The sequence below is a fragment of the Artibeus jamaicensis genome, unplaced genomic scaffold (genome assembly GCF_021234435.1).
Source record: "Artibeus jamaicensis isolate MK-2021 breed Jamaican fruit bat unplaced genomic scaffold, CSHL_Jam_final contig_384, whole genome shotgun sequence".
In the NCBI taxonomy this organism is placed as follows: Eukaryota; Metazoa; Chordata; class Mammalia; order Chiroptera; family Phyllostomidae; genus Artibeus; species Artibeus jamaicensis.
Window position 1 is genome coordinate 1,825,401 of NW_026521810.1, and position 22,472 is coordinate 1,847,872.

General features: G+C 38.7%; 1 protein-coding gene across 2 annotated transcripts in view; it reads left to right on the forward strand.

Annotated features, from left to right (window-relative positions):
- The first annotated feature begins 8,610 nt into the window (after positions 1 to 8,610).
- IL18RAP (interleukin 18 receptor accessory protein) overlaps positions 8,611 to 22,472 on the forward strand; it is a 35,670-nt gene continuing 21,808 nt past the window's right edge. Inside the window, exons 1-5 of one of the 2 annotated variants that reach the window (XM_037143394.2) lie at positions 8,611 to 8,669; positions 8,880 to 8,955; positions 13,827 to 13,993; positions 14,432 to 14,753; positions 14,850 to 15,033. In XM_037143394.2, coding sequence (XP_036999289.2) covers positions 13,924 to 13,993; positions 14,432 to 14,753; positions 14,850 to 15,033 — 576 coding nt within the window. In that variant the 5' untranslated portion in view covers positions 8,611 to 8,669; positions 8,880 to 8,955; positions 13,827 to 13,923. Of the gene's footprint in view, positions 8,956 to 13,826; positions 13,994 to 14,431; positions 14,754 to 14,849; positions 15,034 to 22,472 lie in introns of both variants that reach the window. The other variant, XM_037143395.2, reaches the window with a different exon arrangement.

Sequence of the window (22,472 nt, forward strand, 5' to 3'; positions counted from 1 at the left end):
TATTTTGGAAAGACCCCATAGATGGGTCTCGGCATGGCCCTGACCCGGTACTAGTTTGGGGCCGAGGGCATGTTTGTGTTTTTCCCACAGACGTTGAGTACCCACGGTGGTTGCCCGAGAGGTGTGTCCGCCATGCCCAAGAGCAAAATAAAGAAGCTCCAGAGAAGACTCGCGGTCATATTACTGAGGAACCGGAGAGCCCAGAGGAGACTCCAGCAGTTGGCGCTGATCTTGAGCCTCCTGTGGATACTGAAAACTCAAGTGAAGGCTGAAGAATATTGGGCCTTCCTTCCCAATCCTCCCGTCCTGCATCCAGTTACTTGGGAGGACAATGATTTTGTGCCTGTTTATGTGAACAATACCCAGGTCTTAGGCCCGCCATCTTCCGGGCATATCTTGCCCGTGTCAGCTAAGTATAATTATACCGGCTTGTCTACTACTCAACCCATTTGCTTTTCTTCGACCCCAAGAAATTGTTCTCTTATCTCCAGGTATATTGATTGGGATGGTAATTTCACTGATGGACCTCATTGGGGTGTGGACATGCTTTATCTTCATAGAAATGTGAGCACTACTACTGTTGGCCAGGGGTCCCCTCCTCCTGACATCCCGGTATGCAAGCAGAGAACGCCCTCTCAGAGCCAGTGGGGCCCGGCATGGAGAGTTTGCCATCTTAACCATACCGTTTGTGATCAAGGAATTTGTGACTAGAATGATTACCGAGAAAGAACCTACAGGCCCATGAACCTTCTGTATGGAATATGGACAAAGAATAATCGGACCTATCAGACTATGCTTTGGAAGGCTGTCGCCTCCCTCCAATATGTCACCGTAGCCAAGAGACAAGTAGTTTGGATGCATATAGGAACACAAGACGCTATCTCCGTAGACGGAACCCAGAAAAATGTATCTGTCATAGCTTGTGTATCTGACCCCTTCGCGTTTATTGCAGGGGATTTACAGCTTGCTCAGAATACCATGTATAATCTAACCTGTCATGATTGCATTTTAACCAATTGTCTTAATTCCTCCTTGAATGTGAGCTGCTCGAGCAAACGTAAGTAACGAGGATCCTCTTTTGCATTTGAAGTCTAGACTGTTTGACCCTGAGGTGGTAAGGCGAGACGTTGCCAGAAGTCCACCCAGGGGCTCCCAAAGGAGGGGACGCCCTCGGGAGTAGTGACTAGGTCACTTTTGGTTTGGATGCGTGAGAACCGCGGTTCGCCTGTATGAGAGGAAATTAGGTTCCCTTGTGTAAGAAGAGAAACTATGTCTGTGCCGGTGTCAGTCTTTGTTTGTTACGGCTATGTCAGTGTCTGTGTTTCTATGTCTAGTTTGTGATTTTTGTTTCTGAGCGTGTTTGTAAGCCAAATCAACGGCTTGTACGTCGATCTAAAGCAACAGAAATTGGATATGACCAAAAACAAAATTCCACTATATTATATAAAGTAAAAAAGGGGGAGATGTTGGAGCCCAAGAGGCCTGTGAGGGGTCGAGGATAGGGTCTAGCACTGCGGGTGTGGTGACTGGGCCTGGTTTCCGGCCTCGGGGCTATCTTGGGTTGTAACAGTTCTCTGACCCCTTGAGAAACTAGCCGCTTCTCCCATCAACTCATATCTTTGGCCTGTGCATCATGTACCCAGAAAGTATGTTAGCTTGAGAATGTCCGGACTCTAAGGGAAGAGATAAACTTTGTAGGTCAAGGAAGTGAGCTACGTGCCAGAAGGCTTCTCCTTTGTTCTCCTTTGTATCCAAGATTGTATATAAGCCAGAAGACTGCGCAATAAACTTGCCTTATGCCAGCAGAGCATTTGGTCCTCTCCTTTATTTCAGTCCCTCGCTCAGCCTCACGACCACCCTTGCCGCAGCGGGCTGTGGCATAAAACTTTGTTCAAATTCAAGGTTCTTAAAAAAGCAGACTTCCTTTTGCCTTCTCATTAGTCCTTATCCAGTGCTGCAAAATCCTACACAGTCCACTGACCACTTGTTTGATGGACTCGCAGTCTCTGGGTGTTCAAATCTAATGGAAACTTTTAGATACTCTTGTTTCATTTATCAGTTGTATTTCACACTGTTCACCCTTCTTTTCTTCTTGAAACCACCCTTGGATTTGTGAAGTCATTTCCTCCTGGTTTTCATAGCACTATTTTAACATTCCCTTTTCCCTTGCTTTCATGGTTACTATTTCTCTGATCCAGGAACTTCTTCCCTTAAAATTTTCTAGGTGCCTTCTGGACTCTCTTCCTTTCTCATGCTGTATATTCTTCTTACCCATCATCATGCTGTATATTCTCCTTACCCATCAACATATAGCTGATTTTTATAAAAAATCTCTCTGACTATCTGAGATTCGTTTTCTGAGTCTAGAATCATATTCAGCTCTACAGTAGGTAGCTTTATCTAGGAATGTACATATCATTTAACACTTTAGTTTCTTAAGCCTACACTTCCTACCACATTTTCTGTCTTGAAAAATAAAGAATTCTCTGCCTGATGATCAAGCAGGAAGCTGAGAATCATCTATAGTAGTTTTGTTACTGAACAGATTGGCAATGAGGGATGATATACTATTAGCAAATGGACCCCCTTCTTCCAGGGTCCCCTGTACTACATTCATCTTTCCCACTGGCAGGGAATTATAGCTCTCAATGTCAGAGATTGGTGAAAAGGAAAGGAATCATTTATTCAAAAGTTTTACAGACTTAGAGTAATGGCTTAATGTCTTCATTAAAATCCCAAAGTCACTTAAAATACCCACAAACACACACACAGTTCTTGCATATCCCCTTTGCCAAGTCCAGTGTACTGTATCTCAGTAAAAGAAATAGAATTTCATGGCTCAGGTAGCCCCTGGTTCTTCCCAGTAATCCGTGCTTGGCTGGCAGGCCTCCCACGGTTCCCAGCACTCTCAGCTGTGTCACTGCCACGATCTCCAGTCCTTAATTCAAAACCATGTACCACCTTCTCATGGCCTACCAGAAAGAGTCCTTTTACCCCTTTCCTTCCCTGAAAGGTCTCCCCTGCATTCTTCCAAACTGCTAAGAGAGAGCTCTGCATCATTGCTACATCTTGCTTTCCAGCTTCCTAAGCTAAGTGGCAAAAGGACCCCCAAAGCCACATGGTTCTCTCTTGAAAGCTGCTGCACCTGGGTTTAAATCTTAGCACCAATCTTCCTCTGCAACCCCATTTCTGACTCCTCCCACAGTAGGCAACACCTGCCAGTATTCCTGTATTTTTCCAGCTTTTCTGGGCTGCCATAGTAAGATCAGGCAGGTGTGACCCCATGGCATAGAGCCAATTATCTCCAAGCTCTTTTGCCGGCACTGAAACCAGGGGGAGTTGTCTCTCAGTTACATCATGGGTTGAAGTCACTCCCATCTCCCTGGCTCAAAGCATGGCCACAGATATTTAACATATCCATGAAACCAGTTAAAAGTTGTAGATGTGTTAAATGACCATTCCTGAGGTTATTTGCAAAACTGTCACTGTGCAGAGCAACTCTCAATGGCCCTGCTCCATGTGTTCCATCCCCCAGTTTAGACTTGTGGGGTGAAGAAATCCTATATTTTAAATATTTCCTGGACACCCTCAGTTCTGGACTCCATTACAAATTCCTCTTTGGGGGGGGTCCTGGCTGCACACTGTTACAGTTTCTCTAATCCATAGTTTTGCTTTCCATGGTTTCAATTACCTGGAGTCAGCCACATTTCAACTATAAAGCAGAAAATTTCAGAAATAAACAATTCATAATTTTTCATTGCATACTGTGCAGTTGTTCTGAGTACTGTGATGAAATCTCACACTATCCCACTTGATCCCCCTAGGGATGTGAATCATCCCTTTGTCCAGTGTATCCACACTGTGTATGCTACCTGTCCACTAGTCACTCAATAACCATCTTTATTACGGAAGGGAGAAACAAAGATCACATTTCCATAACTTTCTATTACAGTATATTGTTATAATTATTTTATTTCATTATAAGTTATTATTATTATTAATTTCTTACTGTGCTAATTTAAAATTTAGCATAGGTATGTATGTAAGTATAGAAAAAAGCATAGTATATATATAGGGTTATTACTATCCAGGATTTCAGGCACCCACTGTGTGTCTTGGAATGTATCCCCTGTGGATAAGGTGAGATTATTATATATCAATTCTCTTTCTCCCATGTCTTATATACAGCCAGTAAATTCTATCATGGAACTATATTCTCTATGATAGCAGCTGCCTTACGTATGTCATTTACTATTTCTAGCAAATACAGGTGAGTAAGATGCTTTGGAGAGAACTCATAGAAGTTGTTTTTTGCTTACTGTAGTTTTCCCATCATCAGTTGAGAATAAGAATGAGGGGGGAGATTTTAGATGAAAAAAATACTGCAAAATTGTTTTCTAGAAGAATGGGAGACTGATTGAACAAAATATAGTATAATTGCCAAGAAACATTGAAGTCTCCTTTAACTGAGAGCAAGCTAGTCAGCACAGCTGTTTTTTTCCATCTATGTCAAGTGACATATGTGTAAGTAAGGAAGAGAGCTAGTATTTTTCAAGCTAGTATGATAAAGTAAGAGATTAGCAAGTGTACTAAATGCATATGCAAGACTGACATAATGAATCATATAATTTAAGTGGAAAAGCATATATGGGTTATTGAAAATTTTGTAGGATTAATATAAGTTTCTATGACCAGTAATGGTCACAATTGAATTGAAATTGATGCATTTCAGAGAATAGATTGATAGGAGGTAGTATCAGGGAGTGGGATACTTGAAATGGAGATTATGGAGGCCTGGCAATTATTATTGAAGACAACTCTAGAGTGTGATAATAAGAATAAATGCCTGAGGTTGGGGTGGACAAGACATTTGAGAAGAGGGTATTCCATAGATCATTTTATGTGAATTCTAAAATTAGCAAGAATCAAAACAAGAAAAGTTCTGATGAAGAAATAAATGAGGGGCTAATGTCTTCAGTGAATGAAATAGAGTGACTGAGGATTTGTGGACAACCACAATAAGACAGATAATGTGTGATATTATAGGATGAGGCCATGTTATTCAAAGTTGGGGATTTTGAGGGAGGAGGGAGGTATGATGTCTTAAAAATCAGTGGTTCAAAGGATCTGGTAGAGAAAACAACCATCATTTAAATGTTAAAGGGAACTATGTCCTGGGAGAGTCAAATAGCAGTTGGTAGGGGAGGGGTAAGTAAGTGAAAGTCTAGGGAAGAGTTTGAAGATATTACAATTAATCTAACTATCTACACTTGATGTTAGAGAAAAATTTAGTGAATTCTCTCTTGGAGTCATCCCCAGGTCCACAGTTTGGCTGAGTCCATCCCTATGGTCTGTTGTACACACCACTCCAGCATTTAGCATATGAGAAATTGGGTGGGGTGGGAGGGGAAGGTGGTGTGAAAATGAAGAAAACTGTACTTGAACAACAATAAAAATATTTTTTAAAGTGTAAAACAAAGCATAAAAATAAGATAAAAGTTGCCTAAAAAAAAAGAAATGACCTTCAGAAATCCAGCCCCTCTCTGTCCAACTAAACTGTTCACTTATAAAGAGCAATGTATGATGAGAGTTACCAGCAAAAGATCTTTCATAGAGTAAATGTTTAGCAAATATTTATTAAATTGAAGTTATTATTGTGCACTATAATTATTTGTCTCTCCCCCCTAAATATGATCTTTTTGAGGATAGAGACTGTATTTTATTATCCTTATATTACTTTCCTGATACAATAATAGACACACATAGAATGAATTCACAGGATGGATTCTTTTTTTAATTTTAATTAATTTTTTTATTGCTGTTCAAGTACAGTTTTCTGTCTTTTCCCCCCACCCATCTCCACCACTCCAGCCTTCCACACCTCCCTCCCCTATTTCCACACCCCCTTGTTATTGTCCATATATCCTTTATAATTGTTCCTGTAAACCCTTCATCCTTTTCCCCCATTATCTCCTCCTCTCTCCCCTTCAGTCACTGTGAGATTGTTCTCAATTTCAATGTCTTTGTCTATACTTTGCTTGCTCGTTTGTTTTGTTGATTAGGTTCCTGTTAATGGTAAAATCATATGGTATTTGTCTTTCACCACCTGGCTTATTTCACTTAGCATAGTGCTCTCCAGTTCCATTTATGCTGTTGCAAAGGGTAGGAGCTTCTTTTTTCTGCTGCATAAAATTCCATTGCGTAAATGTACCATAGTTTTTTGATCTATTCATTTACCGATGGGCACTTAGGTCGCTTCTAGCACTTGGCTATTGTAAATTTTGCTGCCATGAACATTGGAGGGCATAGGTTCTTTTGGATTGGTGCTTCAGGGTTCTTAGGATATAATCCTAGCAGTTGAATTGCTGTGTCAAAAGGAAGTTTCATTTTTAGTTTTCTGAGGAAATTCCATAGTGTTTTCTGTAGTGGTTGCTCCAGCCTGCAATCCCACCAACAGTGCACTAGTGTTCCCTTTTCTCCACAACCTCTCCAACACTTGTTGTTTGTTGCTTTGTTTATGATGGCCATTCTGACTGCTGTGAAGTAGTATCTCATTGTGGTATTTCTCTCTGCATCTCTCTGATGGCTAGCAATACTGAGCATCTTTTCATATGTCTCTGGACCTTCTGTATATCCTCCTTGGAAAAGTGTCTGTTCAAGTTCTTTGCCCATTTCTTAATTGGGTTGCTTATCTTTTTAGAGTGGAGTTGTGTGAGTTCTTTATATATTTTGGAGATCAAACCTTTGTCTGAGGTATCATTGGCAAATATGTTTCCCCATACAGTTGGCTCTCTTTTTGTTTGAATGCTGTTTTCTTTAGCCATGCAGAAGCTTTTTATTTTGATAAAATTCCATTTGTTTATTCTTTCCTTTATGTCCCTTGCTCTAGGGGATGTATCAGTGAAAATATTGCTGTATGAAATAGGATTAAAAAAATTTCTCCCAGTAATTCATCCCAAGTGAAATAGAATGTATTAATCTAATGATAGTATATTTCAGTTATTTATTGTTGTTTAACAAGCCAAAAATTATTTGCTTAAATGTAAGAGTTTATTATTTCTCATTATTCTGCCATCTATGTTGAGTTCAGCTGGACCATTTTTTCCGACTATATGTGGTAACTGCTGGAACATCTAATATGTTCTTCACTCACATGTATGAAGCTGGGATGGTTGGAGCTACTGGAGTCTGACCAGATATTTTTCTCTCTCCATGTTTTTACAACTGCTTTTTATAGCTAGCTTGGGTTCACTTACAGAATATTTGGCTCCTTATCGTGTTGGCTTCTAAGAGAAAGAAAGTGGAAGCTGAAGACCTTTTGCAAACTAGGTCCAGAGCTGGCACAGTGTCACAGTGTCATTTCCGCTTCATTCTATTGGTTAAAGACACAGCCTAAACTGAAGGACAGGTAAAATAGACTCTACATCTTGACATGAAAAGCAGAATGCACATGAAGAAGGCCCAAGGAAGTGATAGCAGCCATTATTGGAGACTATCTCCACAGTGCCTGTATCAGGATTCAAATTCTATTTCAGTGATCAAATTCACTTTAGAAACACCTTCCTGAATAACTTCAAACTCATCTTCAAGTTCTGTATCATGATCTCTGAAACTTCAGGAGATAGCTCCCATACCTCAATTTAGTGCAGTACAGTTCATTCAACAGATACTGAATATGTGTAATAAATAACTCCTCATGATGACCTTTTCCTTCCATCCTACCCATATCTCTCCACACCCACCTAGTTTTGCTGCCTTTATTCTTATCACTGTGCTGCTCCCACATGACTCTGTGAAACTTGAGCTTCTCATGTCAGAATGTCCTTTTAGTTATTTCCTTTGACCTCTCTTGGAATAAGCCTGAAAAAAACTCACATTCTCTTGAAATCCAGCAGATTCATGGCCAGTGCAGAAATATTTTGAACTCATTTCTAGCTGTAATTTCTAATTTCCCCTTCTAGCCATACTCTCTCACCTTAGGTAAATACTAATTTTGCCTTTAATCCAAAGTGTACTGTGTCTTCATTTGTATTTTATGATATATTGTAGTTATGTATAGAAATAGCCCTGGAACTTTGATGTGCTCAAATGAACCAGTGTTATCTTTATTAGAATCTGAGAGTCTTGAGGGATCATTTTAGTTAGGCTTAATCAAGACACTTTCTAGAGAAAGTGTTTTTCTGACCAATATGGTCTCAGACTATTGTGAGGTCTTTATTAAACAACTTTAGTTCTATCAAATAACAGTGGTGTCCTTAATTATATGTTATATTTCAAAGTTCTCTTTTAAAACATAGGTACAAAAAACATTGGTGATATTGGGTTATTTCCCTCTCTGTAGCAATAAATTCTCACTTCATTTAAATGGTGTTAGAGAGATACTTTTTTGTTGTTGTTATTGTTCAGAATTAGGAAGCTAGTGACAAGCAAAGCTTAAGCTATATCTTCAAGGTTACACTTTTGGGCGTTAGGTATTTAAGACAATAAAACAAAACAAAAAACCCACAGTTGAGAAATTGAGTGCTAATACTCTTTACAGGAAATTCCTGTAAAGGAAATAGGCTTACTCACTTTTCAACTAAACCTAACCACAAGCCTTATCTGGTGGAGGAGGCTGTCAAAGAGTCTTAGACATTTCATCTTCAGGGCATTTCTTTCTACTGATAGAGGTAGTTAATTTGATTTTCCTCTGTATTATAATAGACTTGACTATGTCAGTGGTCACTTGCAAAATACTGAAGTTTTTTTGTCTCCAATTATAAATAATTATTTCCAAACTTGTAAAAATTAAATTGCTGTTGTCTTCCCTGGTTATCTCTCTGGCTAGAAGGAGATATAGTAGCACTATTTGAAATTTGATATTCTCACATGTTCTTCAGACAGAAGAGCCAGCAGTCACGGAAATGACATGAAGTTTTTTCCCACATTTTTATGCCTTAAGAACAGGAAATAAAGGTAAGACAATGGTACTTTTTTTTTTACTATATTTCCTAATCAGAAAATGTGAATGGGGAAGAGTTTAAATACTTTTCAGAATGAATTGCTAACACAATTCTCTTTTATAAAATATATTGTAATGATAGATGTACAATCTAATTATCAAAATTTACATTTCTATGTATCTGAAGTCTTCAGTTTACAAAAAAATGGTGGTTATAAAAGAAACATATTTATAGTGCTTTGAGCATTTTGTGGAAAAGGTGAAGAGTAGAGGGACTCAAGATATTTGCCAAACTTGACACCTGCCTTCTTCAGCATTGTCTTTTCTCTATTCTTTTCCAAAGTTTGGTCAGTGAAATTTTTAGTTCATTATAGCCAAAGATAATTGAAGTTGTAGCCTTGACCAACTGAGGGGGGTAATCCACAACTTCTGACAAAGGAAATAAAACTCTCTAAAAGAACTATGAAATGTTTTGAAGAAAACATGCTTCAGACACTTGAAATCACATGATGGGCTCTCATCTTTCTGTGAGGTGACAGCACATGGTAATAATGGGAGAATCAGAGTCTTTGAGATATTCTACACGTGTACATAAATTTCTCTTCTAATATTCATCCATTGACAGTGGCAATCACTATTTCAAGCAATGTCAGTTTTTGTTGTACATCAATAAGAGGACAACAGCTATCTTCCAGACCATGACCATAGACTAATGAGAGAGTAGGAGTCTGCTAAGATGAAGTAATATCAAATGAGTAATATGACAGATGATTGCTAGCTGGCACAGTAGTCAGGAGGGAGGGATGGGATTCATTATGCAGGTGATTAGGGAAGGTCTCTTTGGGGAAGAAATCCAGATAATATGTGAGAGAGGGAAATCAGGTCATGCAGGATTTTATACATGGTGCTTGGGAATTGATTCTTTATCTCATTTGCTGGGGCTGGTGAAATTATTAGCATAAAAGTGACATCCTCAAGTGTCATTTTTGCTTTTTAGAAAGATGCCTCCAGAGGCTGGAGATAGGAAGATAGTTTGTTCAGGAATTTTGTGGACAAAGGAAAGAAAGATGAGGAAGGCAGACCACATCTTGAAAGGCAGTTGCTTTATTCTTGCCCCTTTCATTGACCATAGTCATTATAAGAAAGAACCACTAGCAGGAATAAATAATGTAGTAACTTTGTTCCCTGTGCCTGGAACTCTTTAAGCTGCTCCACCATCTCATGAAACTGCTTCTGCACCGAGTACTTCCTGCTTTCATAAGGTAAGCGGCCAGGTGGAAACATCTTGTGCTTCTGGCTCCCACCTGAGCAAACCGGTCTGGATAGACCTACCCATCATACATGGCTCTGCCCTTCTTCTCTCCAAGATAATGTCTCTGTGGTTTTCAGGGTTGTATTTTTTCCTGCCTCCTTAGAGAAGTCAGTCCATGAACTCTCTTACTCTCACTTGTAGTTGACCTGCTATCCTGCCTACTCATTTCTCTCACAGTGGAATCATGTCAAAACTCTCCCTTTGTCAATAAAGGAGAAAAAAACACTTCCCTAAAGAGTGCAGCTTGTGGAAGATGCAGCATGTCCCAACTTCCCACATTCCTTCCCCTACTGTCTCATCACAGCACAGCTCTCTATCATCTCACACTCACCTTGTGCATACTCATCTGACCCACTGAAAGCCAAACCTAATGGATCCTTTCAGGTTTTTTTGTGTCCAATTCCTCCATAGCTTCTGACATCAACATCTAGTCTTTCCTTTATACTTTCTCTCTGCTTAGTGCTTCCTGTACTCTGTTTTATTTCTTGCTTTTGGGTACATCCTTTTAAATATTTTCTTGGCCCTGACCCACCCTTCCAAGCTGGTGTTCCTCAGGGAAGTCTGTCTGCTTTTTCCTGGCAGTGGGCAGACTTTTCTGGCTTGAACCCCTTTGTCTCCTATGCTACTGACCCCAGATTCCTTCCAGAGTTCCACCTGGGCTGCCCTTGGACTTTTCCAATTGGATTCCCAAAGATACCTCCAGCTTGGTGTTTCTGATAGAGAAACATGAATTATTGTTAACTAATTTCTAAAGCTTAAAATTATTCCCTTCTTCTGCATCTGAAGATGTTGGATACATGGTGTGTGTGTGTGTGGGGGGTGTGGGTTGGAAACTGGTTGAAAACAAATAATTTTGTAAGATGATGAAAGCCAAGTGTTTCTTCATAAGACAAAAAGGAGACACCTGGAAAGAAATGTCCTGGGAAAGTCGTGGGTAGAGGGAGTGGTTGAAGGAACAACCAGTGAGGGAGGAATGAAGGGAGGAATTTGCATAGCTGGTTAGACGTCAATAGTGAGAGATAATGACTTTTTGTTATCTCCATAAAAATCAACTCTGGCTTATGTGGCTCAGTAGATTGAGTGCTGGCCTGTGAACCAAAAGGTTGCCAGTTTGATTCCCAGTTAGGGCACATGCCTGGGTTGTGGGTCAGGTCCCCAGTTGGGGTCATGCAAGAGGCAACCAATCAATGTAACTCTCACACATCAATGTTTCCTTCCTTCTCTTACTCCCTATCTTCCCTTTTCTCTAAAAATAAATAAATAAAATGAAAAATCATTTTATAATAAAAATGTATGGGGAGAATATTTTTAAAGAGGACTTTCAGAGTGGCCATACAATATTTAATAAAATGTATTCCTTCCTTCCTTTCTTCTTTCCTTCCTTCCATTCTATTCCCTTCCTTCCTTTTCTTCCCTTTTTATTTTTTCTTTTCCATTATCACTGCATTTGTTTCTTTATTTCATTTTCCTGGAATTGTTTATTTGCATGTTCATGTTGACAAAGACATGCTCCTTGACCAAATTTTAGTCAGGATCCTCTGAAGACCTTAAATGGTCCTTGACCTTGGTCCTAGTTATGTCTAAGGCTGCTCACAACCCAGTTTTAGCAAAAGTTATGTGAAGTCATCCTCCTGCTCTTGATATTTGACCAGGCTCCTTGATACCTCTTCTCCCACCCTTGTTTCTAAGGCCTTGAGTACCTGCAGAAAGAATCCTATTAGGTCAGTTTAATAAGAATTCTGTAGCCTTTGATGTCTCCTCTTAGTAAGTTTCCATCTCCTTATTTCTTTGGCTATTCACCTGTCCTTGTTGTATTCTGAACTGAGCTTTATGTGTCTAGTCTAGTGTAACAGTCTTGAACAAAGTCTTCATTGCTGTTTAACTCAGTATCAAAATAATTTTTTCTTCAACATTGTTATCCACACTGTGTCAGACCCTTCAATACAGGGCTCTACCATTTTTATTTTGCCCCCCCCTCCCGAAATTGCCTATGACACTATGGGAGTGTTTTAGCAGAAAACTCTAGCTAAGATTTAGGGGTTAAATTTTCTTATTTCTGTAACCTCAAGAATAATACACAGGGTATTTTTATGTTAGTAATAATAGAACGCTGAGAGTTCTAACATAATAGAACTAACAGAGGCATAGGAAAAACTGTTTTATAGAAAAAGTACTTTTATTTTTCTTTCAAAATAAAATTAATTAATAATCAAATATTAACTACTGAAATGGGTTGAAAATCTGAATGTTTATTTTTTTCCCAACTTCAAATTCATATATTGAAATCCTAATCCTCAAAGATGATCCCAAGGTGATAGTATTAGGGAATTGTTTAGATGTTAACAGTGGAGCCTTCATGAATGAGGTTAGTGTTCTTATAGCAGAGACTCCAGAGAGATTTCTTATGTCTTCCACCAAGTGAGGTCACAACAAGAAGGCACTGGCTATTAACCAGGTAGAGGGTCTCCACCAGAAGTAATTATTCTAGTGCCTTGATTTTGGAATTACCAGTCTCTAGGGCTGTGAGAAGTGAATTTCTGTTGCTCATAAACAATCTACTCTTGGGTATTATGCTGTGGCAGCCTAGCTGGAATAAGACACCATCCCAGTATCCTTATCTCTTATCTCTTGAAATGGATTGAAAATTCCAATGATCATCCTGTGAACAAGGCAGACAAAACCACCAGAAGAACAGCCCAGGCTTTTACTCTCTTGCTTTCTCTTTTTTTAAAAAAAGAAGATTTTATTTATTTTTAGGGAGAGTGGAAGGGAAGGTAAAAGAGAGGAAGAGCAACATTGATGTGAGAGTAATACATCCATGGGTTGCCTCTTGTATATTCCCTGACCAGGGACTGGACTCACAACCCAGGCCTGTGTGCTAAGAATCAAATCAGAGAGCTTTTGCCTTGTGGGATGATGTTCAACGAACTGAGCCACATTGGTCAGGGCTACTCTCTCTCTTGAGGTGACCTGCCCCCCTTTTATATTTCAGAGGATTGGTAATGCCATTCAGGAGCAACTTTTTCTTTCTTATTTGAGGCACAGAGAGTCAAGCATCATCTATTATCTAATAGTTTTTATAATCTGTGTGCAGACTGTCTCAAACTTTATGGTATGAGCTATATATCACTAGTTTCCCTAAATGTGGAGAATGTAACATTTTTGCTCAACTTGAGTTTTTTTAAGGAAAGTTTTCACTTAATTCTTTCCAAATTACTCTCAGAAATATATATACAATGTGAAAATAAAAAGACACAAAACTGTACTTGAACAACAATTAAAATAAATTTTAAAAATAAAAATAAATAATAAAAACTTGAAAAAAAATCTGTGAGTAAATGGAGTCAAAAGAACTGCATGGTACAAAGCTCCAAGTGATACAATGAGCTTGAAATATTCTCCCTCCTTCAGATGTATAAAAAATGACACATGCAGAAACTGCTACATACCATTGAAAATAGCATGCACATGTGGCCATATGACAGCTCACTTGGAAGGATCTGCCCTTTCAAAGCTTCCTGTGTGACTTGCATTTTGATCATAAGTTCTGATTTCTCCATTTTCCATTTACAGAAACAAAGAGGATTCTCAGAGTAGAGCTCTGAGTCACAATGTACTCCACTCTGGCCACAGAATATGGTTACTGAAGGGACAGAACCCAAGGAGAATAATGTTTTATTTGGGATGGATATTTCTTTGTCTTGTCACAGGAGAGAGAATTAAAGAATTTAATATTTCAGGTAGGGGATTTCACTTTTTTGTTAACACTGTGAATCTTGTAGTCAATGTTTAAAGTGACATATATGATATATCAGTAACATGACATGTTAATACAGAACACTTCTATCTTGTTAATATGGGTACAAGAGGATAAATTATTGGAGTGAACAGCTTTTAGCTGATACCAAGCATTGACGGGGAACCCAGTTACAACTTGGTAGGTGTTTAGTGGGCATAGCCAAAGAGGAACGAAGGGTGAGTCAGCCACCTTTACCAGGAAGCCACTATTGCCACCAGTGACGCTGAAGTCCTCTGGGAGGGGTTAGAAGGAGAACTTCCTTTTCTCTATGAAATGGGAACAGTAAAGGGAAAAGAGATACAACTATTCTTTGTAAAGGTAAGTCAGAGTTTCATCTAATACATTTCAGTATTGCTTTTTGTGTGTGTGTGGTTTTCAGGTTGCTCCACCAAAAAATTTCTTTGGACATATTCCGCAAAGAGTGAGGAGGAATTTGTCTTATTTTGTGACTTACCAGACCCACAGAAATCCTACTTCTACCACAGAAGTTCACTCACAACAACCCAAGGCCCTGAACGCCTGCCTTGCAGTGATAGTAAGGACTTATCTGAGGTCCAGTGGTACCTACAACCTCAAAATGGAGATACATTAAGGGAAATTACTAAAAACTATTCTCACATCATCATGGACAACATTACCCTACGTTTTTTGATGATGAATATCAACAATGCTGGGTCATATATTTGTAGACCCAGGATTAGGTATGTCCAAAATGCATTCTCTATCAAAAACACCACTAAATCCCATATTATCTGGATATAATACCTATGTTTATGGGACCTTGTTGACTCTCCTAGGAGCCCCCAGGATGAGGCCTGTTGTGTTAAGATGGTCTTAGAAGTTAAGTCCAAGACAAACATGTCCTGTGTGAACTCTGTACCACATAAGCAATACCTTCTTCTTGGTAGTACTGACTCCATATATTGCCCTAGTCTTGGCTGCCAAAAGGATGCACAGAGTCCAGAGATGACCTGGTACCAGGTATGAATGACTTTTCCAAAATTAATGCAAGAGGATGGTTTTTAATGGTAACATCTCTATCATATAGGAATGTTAATTTGAATATCTGAGGTCTACAACTTTCCAAAACGTTGGCCTTATTTCTACAAAGAAGACCCTACTTCTAAAATAGTTTCCCCCCTAGATAGCCACAGGGCCTGATATTCCAATTATTAGAATCATCCTTTTGATTGTGCCAGGAAAATTTCTAAAAGTCTAATATATACATGTGAAGTTAAGACATCAACTTACAACATCCACTAATGCAGAAGGACACATGAGCTCATTTTATTGCCTTTAGAAAGCAATGAGCATTGCTAAGGGGAAGAGAGCACCCACCAAGTGATACTTGATGGGTTTCTGAAAGAAATAAGAGAGTGGTGTACTTTTCTAAGTGGACACATCTGGGAGACATTTAAGACAAATGCTCAGTGGCTCTGAGTGACAGATGACACAGTGAGAAGGGAGAAAGACAGAACAGGGGCCAGGAAATACTAAGAGAAAGACTGAACAGGGGGCAGGAAAAGTCGTTTCATAATAACTTTGAGGTATAAACCACATTTGTGTAAACATAGCAAACACTTCACATTTTCATTGTGCTTTATAGTTATATCAAGTGCTAAGAGATATACAAATGCTTGGTAAGTAGTCCTATGTCAGCTGACCCCTGGATGATGGAATCAGGGATTAGAATTTAAATGACTTCCTAAACTTACAACAATTTTTAAAATTGCTTCATACAGATGCTATAATTTTAACATGATTTTTAAGGCAAAGTCCAGTACTTTGCCTTAAAAATCATGTAAAACATTACATTTGACTTCAAAATATTTGTTTGCTAAAATTAAAAAAAATAATTTTAAATTGCCACTGATTGAAGTCAAGAAGGCAGCCTCTGTTTATTTGGTGGTTTTACATGCTCCGAGACTTAACAATTAGAGGCTGATGAAGGTACAATTACTGTGGTGTGAGAAGACATTTTCTCACCTGATTTTCTTGAAACCTGGTGACAATAGGTGGAAAGGTGTTATATCTATTTTATGAAAAAGTATTCATGGATGATGAGTGATATGCTTAAGGTATCACATTTATATTTTAAAGTGACACTGAAAATATGCTGGCTTCAATGAAATCCTAATTTAAGAAACATTAATTTCGTAACCTCTAAAAGGAGGTTAATAAGAGGAGTCAATGGTTCTGCCCATTATTTTCAGTTGTCTCTTAAGAATAAAACTTCCCTTAGTTCAAAAGTATTTGTGTGACAGATGTCTTACAAATTTGGATGACAGATGTCTTTCTATGTCAAGATAGGCTGCTCCAAGCCCAGGAAACCAAGTTTGCCCCAGTTATTTCAGATAAAATACATATCCTGGAAATGAAGGCTTATTTTTACTTTTAGGTAAGAGCAAGCCACAGAGTAGTTGCCAGCTTTGTGCATCTATTGCCCTTGTAAACTAAACCCTAAGGCTGTATGACATTTACAAAACAAAGTTTTATTTCACTTCCCCAAGGCTTTGAATAAAAAATATCATGGTGCATTTAATGGTGAACAGGTATCTGTTCTAAAAGCAGGCAAACAACAGCTATTGTTAAAATTGTACCTCCTGATGCAGATTTGGAGAGGTCAATGTTTCATCCATTGCAGGTACGTGTGTTCATGAGCAAACACACATATGCACACATAGAAACATGCATACCTGGAACCTCTCAGACCTCATGTAAGCAACACTAAGAGTGATTACATTAGGCAGGGAATTGTACTCACTGCTCTTTTCTTTCATGCAAAACCCAGGTACTCCGGTGGTGGGTGACTCACACTTAAGACATCTCAGAGCAGATGACACTAACACTGGCAGAGAGGATGAAAACATGGTGCTGTTGAATGGAGGTGAAACTGCTTGCCAGGGATACACCTGCCCGGTGCACAGAATATCCAACTGAAATAAATCTATAGGCTGCAGTCTCTGAAAGTTTCCAAAATATTTTTGGTAGACATGTCAAAATTTTTAAATTTGGAGGTTCTTTTTATTTTGTTGCTGTTCACATCCAGTTGTCTCCATTTTCACCCCACCAGAGTACCCTGCCCCATCCTTCCCCACCACCCACCTTTGAACTACCCTGTTTGGCTTTATCCATGTTCCTTGATGGGTCTTCCCCTATTTTCCCCCATTATCCCTCTTCACTTACCCTTCTGGTTGCTGTCAGTTCATTCTTTATTTCAGTATTTCTGGTTATATTTTGTTTGCTTGTTTGTTTTGTTGATTAGGTTTCACTTATAAGTGAAATCATATGGTATTTGTCTTTCACTGTCTGGCTTATTTCTCTTAGGCTAATGCTCTCCAGTTCCACCCATGCTGTCATGAAGTGTCTTCTTTCTTTCTGCTGTGTAGAATTCCATTGTGTAAATGTACCACAGTTTTTTTTGATCCACTCATTTACTGATGGGCACTTAAGTTGCTTCTAGCACTTGGCTATTGTAAATTGTGTCTCTATGAACACTGGAGTGCATAGGTTCTTTTGGATTGGTGTTTCTAGGATTCTAAGTGTATAATCCCAGTAGTGGTATTGCTTTGTCCAAAGGCAGTTCCATTTTTAGTTCTAAGGAAATTCCATACCGTTTTCCACAGTGGCTGCACCAGTCTGTATTACCACCAATAGTGTACTATGGTTCCCTTTTCTCCACAACCTCTCCAGTACCTGTTGTTTGTTGCTTTGCTTATGATGGCCATTCTGACTGATGTGAAGTGGTATCCTCATTATGGTGTAAGTTGCATCTCTCTGATGGCTAGTGATACTGGGCATCTTTTCATATGTCTCTGGACCCTCTGCATGCCCTTCCTGGAGAAGCATCTGTTCAAGTCCTTTGCCCATTTTTTAACTGGGTTGTTTGTCTTCCTGGAGTGGAGTCATGTGAGTTCTTTATATATTTCGGAGATCAAACTCTTGTCCAAGGTATCATTGGCAAATATATTTCCCATATGGTTGGTTCCTTTTTCATTTTACTGCTGTTTTCTTTAGCCATGCAGAAGCTTTTTATTTTGATGAGGTCCCATTTGTTTATTCTTTCCTTTATGTCCCTTGTTCTAGAGGACATATCTGTGAAAATATTATTGTGTGGAATATCTGAGATTTTCCTGCCTATGTTCTCCTCTAGGACTTTTATCGTGTCACAATTTATATTTAAATCTTTTATCCACCTTGAGCTTATTTTTGTGTATGGTGTATGTTGATGATCAAGTTTCTTTTTTTTTTTTTTTGCATGCAGCTGTCAAGATCTCCCAACATCATTTTTTAAAAGATTTTATTTATTTATCTTTAGAGGGGAAGGGAAGGAAAGAGGTAGAGAAATATCAATGTATGTTTGCCTCTCCTATGTCCCCTGCTGGGAACTGGCCTGCAACCCAGGCTTGTGCCCTGACTGGGAATCGAACCATGATACTCTGGTTCTCAGGCCTGTGCTCAATCCACTGAACTACACCAGTCAGGGCTCCCAACATCATTTCTTGAAGAAGGTATTTTTAACTCCATTTTATGATTCTGCCCCCTTCTTTGAATATAAATTGACCATAGAAACTTGGGTTTATTTCTGGGCTGTCTTCCATTGACCTATGTGTCTTTTCTTATGCTAGTACCAGGCTGTTTTGATTACAGTGGCCTTGTAATATAGTTTGATATCAGGTATTGTGATTCTTCCTACTTTGTTCTTCTTTCTCAAAATTGCTGAGGCTATTCTGGGTCATTTATGGTTCCATATAAATTTTTGAAATGTTTGTTCTATATCTATGCAATATTTTATTGGGATTAATCCTAATTCCAAAAGTAGATAAAGACACAACATAGAAATAAACTTACGGGCCAATATCGCTGATGAACATAAACACTAAAATCCTCAACACAATACTGGCAAACCGCATCCAGCAATACATTAAAAAGATCATACACCATGACCAAGGGAGAGTCATCCCAGTGATGCAAGGATGGTACAATACTTGCAAATCAGTAAATGTAATACATCACATAAACAAAAGAAAAGACAAAAATGATAGATGCAGAAAAAGCATTTGATAAGGTACAACATCCATTTATGATAAAAACAATCAGCAAAGTGGGAGTAGAGGGAACATACCTCAACATAATAAAGGCCAGATATGAGAAACCAACAGCCAACATCATACTCAATGGGCAAAAACTAAAAGCTTTCTCACTAAGATCAGGAACAAGACGAAGATGTCTACTTTTACTAGCTCTATTCAACATGGTATTGGAAGTCCCAGCCACATTGATCATACAAGAAGAAAAAATAAAAGGCATCCAAATTGGAAAGGAGAAAGCAAAACTGTCATTGTTTGCAGATAACATGATAGTGTACAGAGATTCATGATAGAACTATTTAATGATGAAGAAGTTGGACTTGAAGTAAGTCAATTATTATATACCCTAATTATGTTTTTCTCTATATTTTCTTTATTTCTAAAGAACTGATATAAAAATAACCTTGTCATAAAGAGATTTCAATGATAGGGCATTTTATATTCATTAGGTAAAAAAATATTTGACTTGGGGAAAATTATAACAAAGGTTCAGTGAGAAAGACTCTTCATGAACTCTTGTTTATGCCATGAATAACTTTTCCATTGGCGGTTTAAGACAATCTCACTCATATGCCACGTTTGCTTGCCATACTGCTGAAGTAACTACCTGACCATCTCTGAGGCCTGTGTTCCATGGGGTTTTCATACATGAACTGCCACTTCTTTTTCTCATTTCCTTTTGACCTAGTTCTCACAGTAACTAGCACTTGATGGCATTTAGTAGGCATACTGACATGGAGAACTGCTGAGAATGATAAGACTGGCTAGACCAGAGATTAATGTAATTCCAAGTAGGAAAGAAGTAAACATTATTTAGATTTGATTTCTGAAAACTGTTTCAAATGGGATACATAGGCCCATTTGATTGTTCTTAAGGTTATATTTCAGACCTCTTATAATCTTGAACAACTTCCTAATATTGATCAAGGCTATGATCTACATGTTGTCTAACCAATATTGAAAACAGAGAAATAGTTGTGTTCTTTATTCTGAATATATTGGTGTAGTCAGTCTATGCTTCTATTAGTTAGGGTACAGTTTACTATATAGTTGATTTACTATATACTCTAAGTTGGCGAGTATATCTTTTTCATAAGAACTACAATCATAGAATTTCAATTTTTGTGGTAATAAAGTAGACTTTATATTTATAACCTATGTTTATGATTTTATATTTATTCTTATTAAACTATAATTTGTTGGTTTTAGTTCATCATTTTACATATCAAGTGGTTAGAATTTAAGACTTATAGATGAGGTACAGGAATGATAGGTCTTTTTTTAAAAATTTTATTTAGTTATTTTTCAAGTACAGTTTTTTGTCTATTTTTCCCATCCCAGCCTCCCCCGCCCCTTGCTTCCCACCTCTCTCCCATTTCCACCCCCCTTAGTTCTCGTCCCTGTGTCCTTCCTATTTGTTCCTCCAAATCCCTCCCCCTTTTTACCCTTAACTTCCCTTCCTTCTCCCCTCTGGTCACTATCCCCTTGTTCTCTATTTCAGTGTCTTTGGTTTTTTTTTTCTGCTTGCTTGTTTGTTTTGTTGTTTAGCTTCCTGTTAAAGGTGAGATCATATGGTATTTGTCTTTCAGCACCTGGCCTATTTCACTCAGCATAATGCTTTCCAGTTCCATCCATGTTGTTGCAAAGGGTAGTAGCTCCTTCTTTCTCTCTGCAGCATAGAATTCCATTGTGTATATGTACCACAATTTTTGGATCCATTCATTTACTGAGGGGCACCTAGGTTGCTTCCAACTCTTGGCTATTGTAAATTGTGCTGCTATGAACATTGTGGTGCATAGGTTCTTTGATATTGATGTTTTAGGATTATTAGGCTATAATCCCAGCAGTGGAATTGCTGGGTCAAAAGGCAGGTCGATTTTTATTTTTCTGAGAAAATTCCATACTGTTTTCCATAATGGTTGTACCAGTCTGCACTCCCACCAACAGTGAACTAAGGACCCCTTTTCCCCCACACCCTCTCCAACATTTGTTGTTTGTTGCTTTGTTTATGATAGCCATCCTGACTGGTGTAAAGTGGTATCTCATTGTGGTTTTAATTTGCATCTCTCTGATAGCTAATGATATTGAACATCTCTTCATGTGTCTCTGAATGTTCTGTATGTCCTCCTTGGAGAAGTGTTTGTTCAAGTCCTTTTCCCATTTTCTAATTGGGTTGGGTGTCTTCTTATAGTGGAGTTGTGTAAGTTCTTTGTATATTTTGGAGATTAAACCTTTGTCTGAGGTATCATCGGCAAATATGTTTTCCCATACAGTTGGTTGTCTTTTTAATTTAATACTGTTTTCTTTAGCCATGCAGAAGCTTTTTATTTTGATGAGATCCCATTTGTTTATTCTTTCCTTTACAAGGAATGATAGGTCTTTACTCAAGCACTTAGTAAAAATACTGAACAGTTGTTGACTTTGGATTTATCCATCTAGTTACATATGGTCAATCAACACACAACTTGGCAGGGGGTGGGGCATCATATTGCTGCTCCATTAACTAAATAAGGAACTCAGAGATTTAATCACTCAGTTCACATGTATCCATTTTGTTTAACAAGAAGGTCATAAAAGTATTTTATGAATGAGTCAGTATAATTGTGTGGGGGTGACTTTGCTCACAAGTCCCCCCATGTGCCACAGATGAGAGTAAACATGACAGAGACATGATGTGATCTGCTTGAGGAGAAGAGGTGGCCAGTTTCTCAGAGGAAAAAAGCCTTGAGCAGCGGCCAGTTTCTCAGGGGAAAAGGCATTGAGCCCCTTCTTCCAAAGGCTTTTATTGGATTGTAGAACACAAGAATACAGAACGGCAAGGATCAAACAGTAGATAACATTTCAAAGAAATCTGAGGGCTTAGTCCAAGTCAGAGTCTGTCAGGAAGAGTTTTAGAGTTCTTGCTTGAACCCTTAATATATGAATGAAAGCACTCTTAGCAGAGCAGGTTTCACAGGTTTATTAGGAAGTCTTTGTGATGCCAGATTTTTCCGCAGGACACACTCTAGCAAGGCAAGGAGCTGCACTCCTCCCTATCAGGTATTCATGCTTAAGGGGATTAGAGCTAGGAATCTCTTCTCCCAGAGGACTTGAGGACTCAGGCTATCTCAAAATCTGGGGGCAAGAGTCCATTGCTCTTTGTTGCAGCCTCCTGAGTCCTTCCACATGATCGAATCTGGCTTAGGTTGCCCTCTGCTGTGAGGGGTCTTACCCGTCATTGACTTCTGACCATGTTTTGGGGGCAGGGAGGAAACTGAGGCAGCATTTGCTACCAGAGACAAGCTTTGTCTCCTGTGGCTCACATTCCAGAGGTCACTCATTCATCCTTAG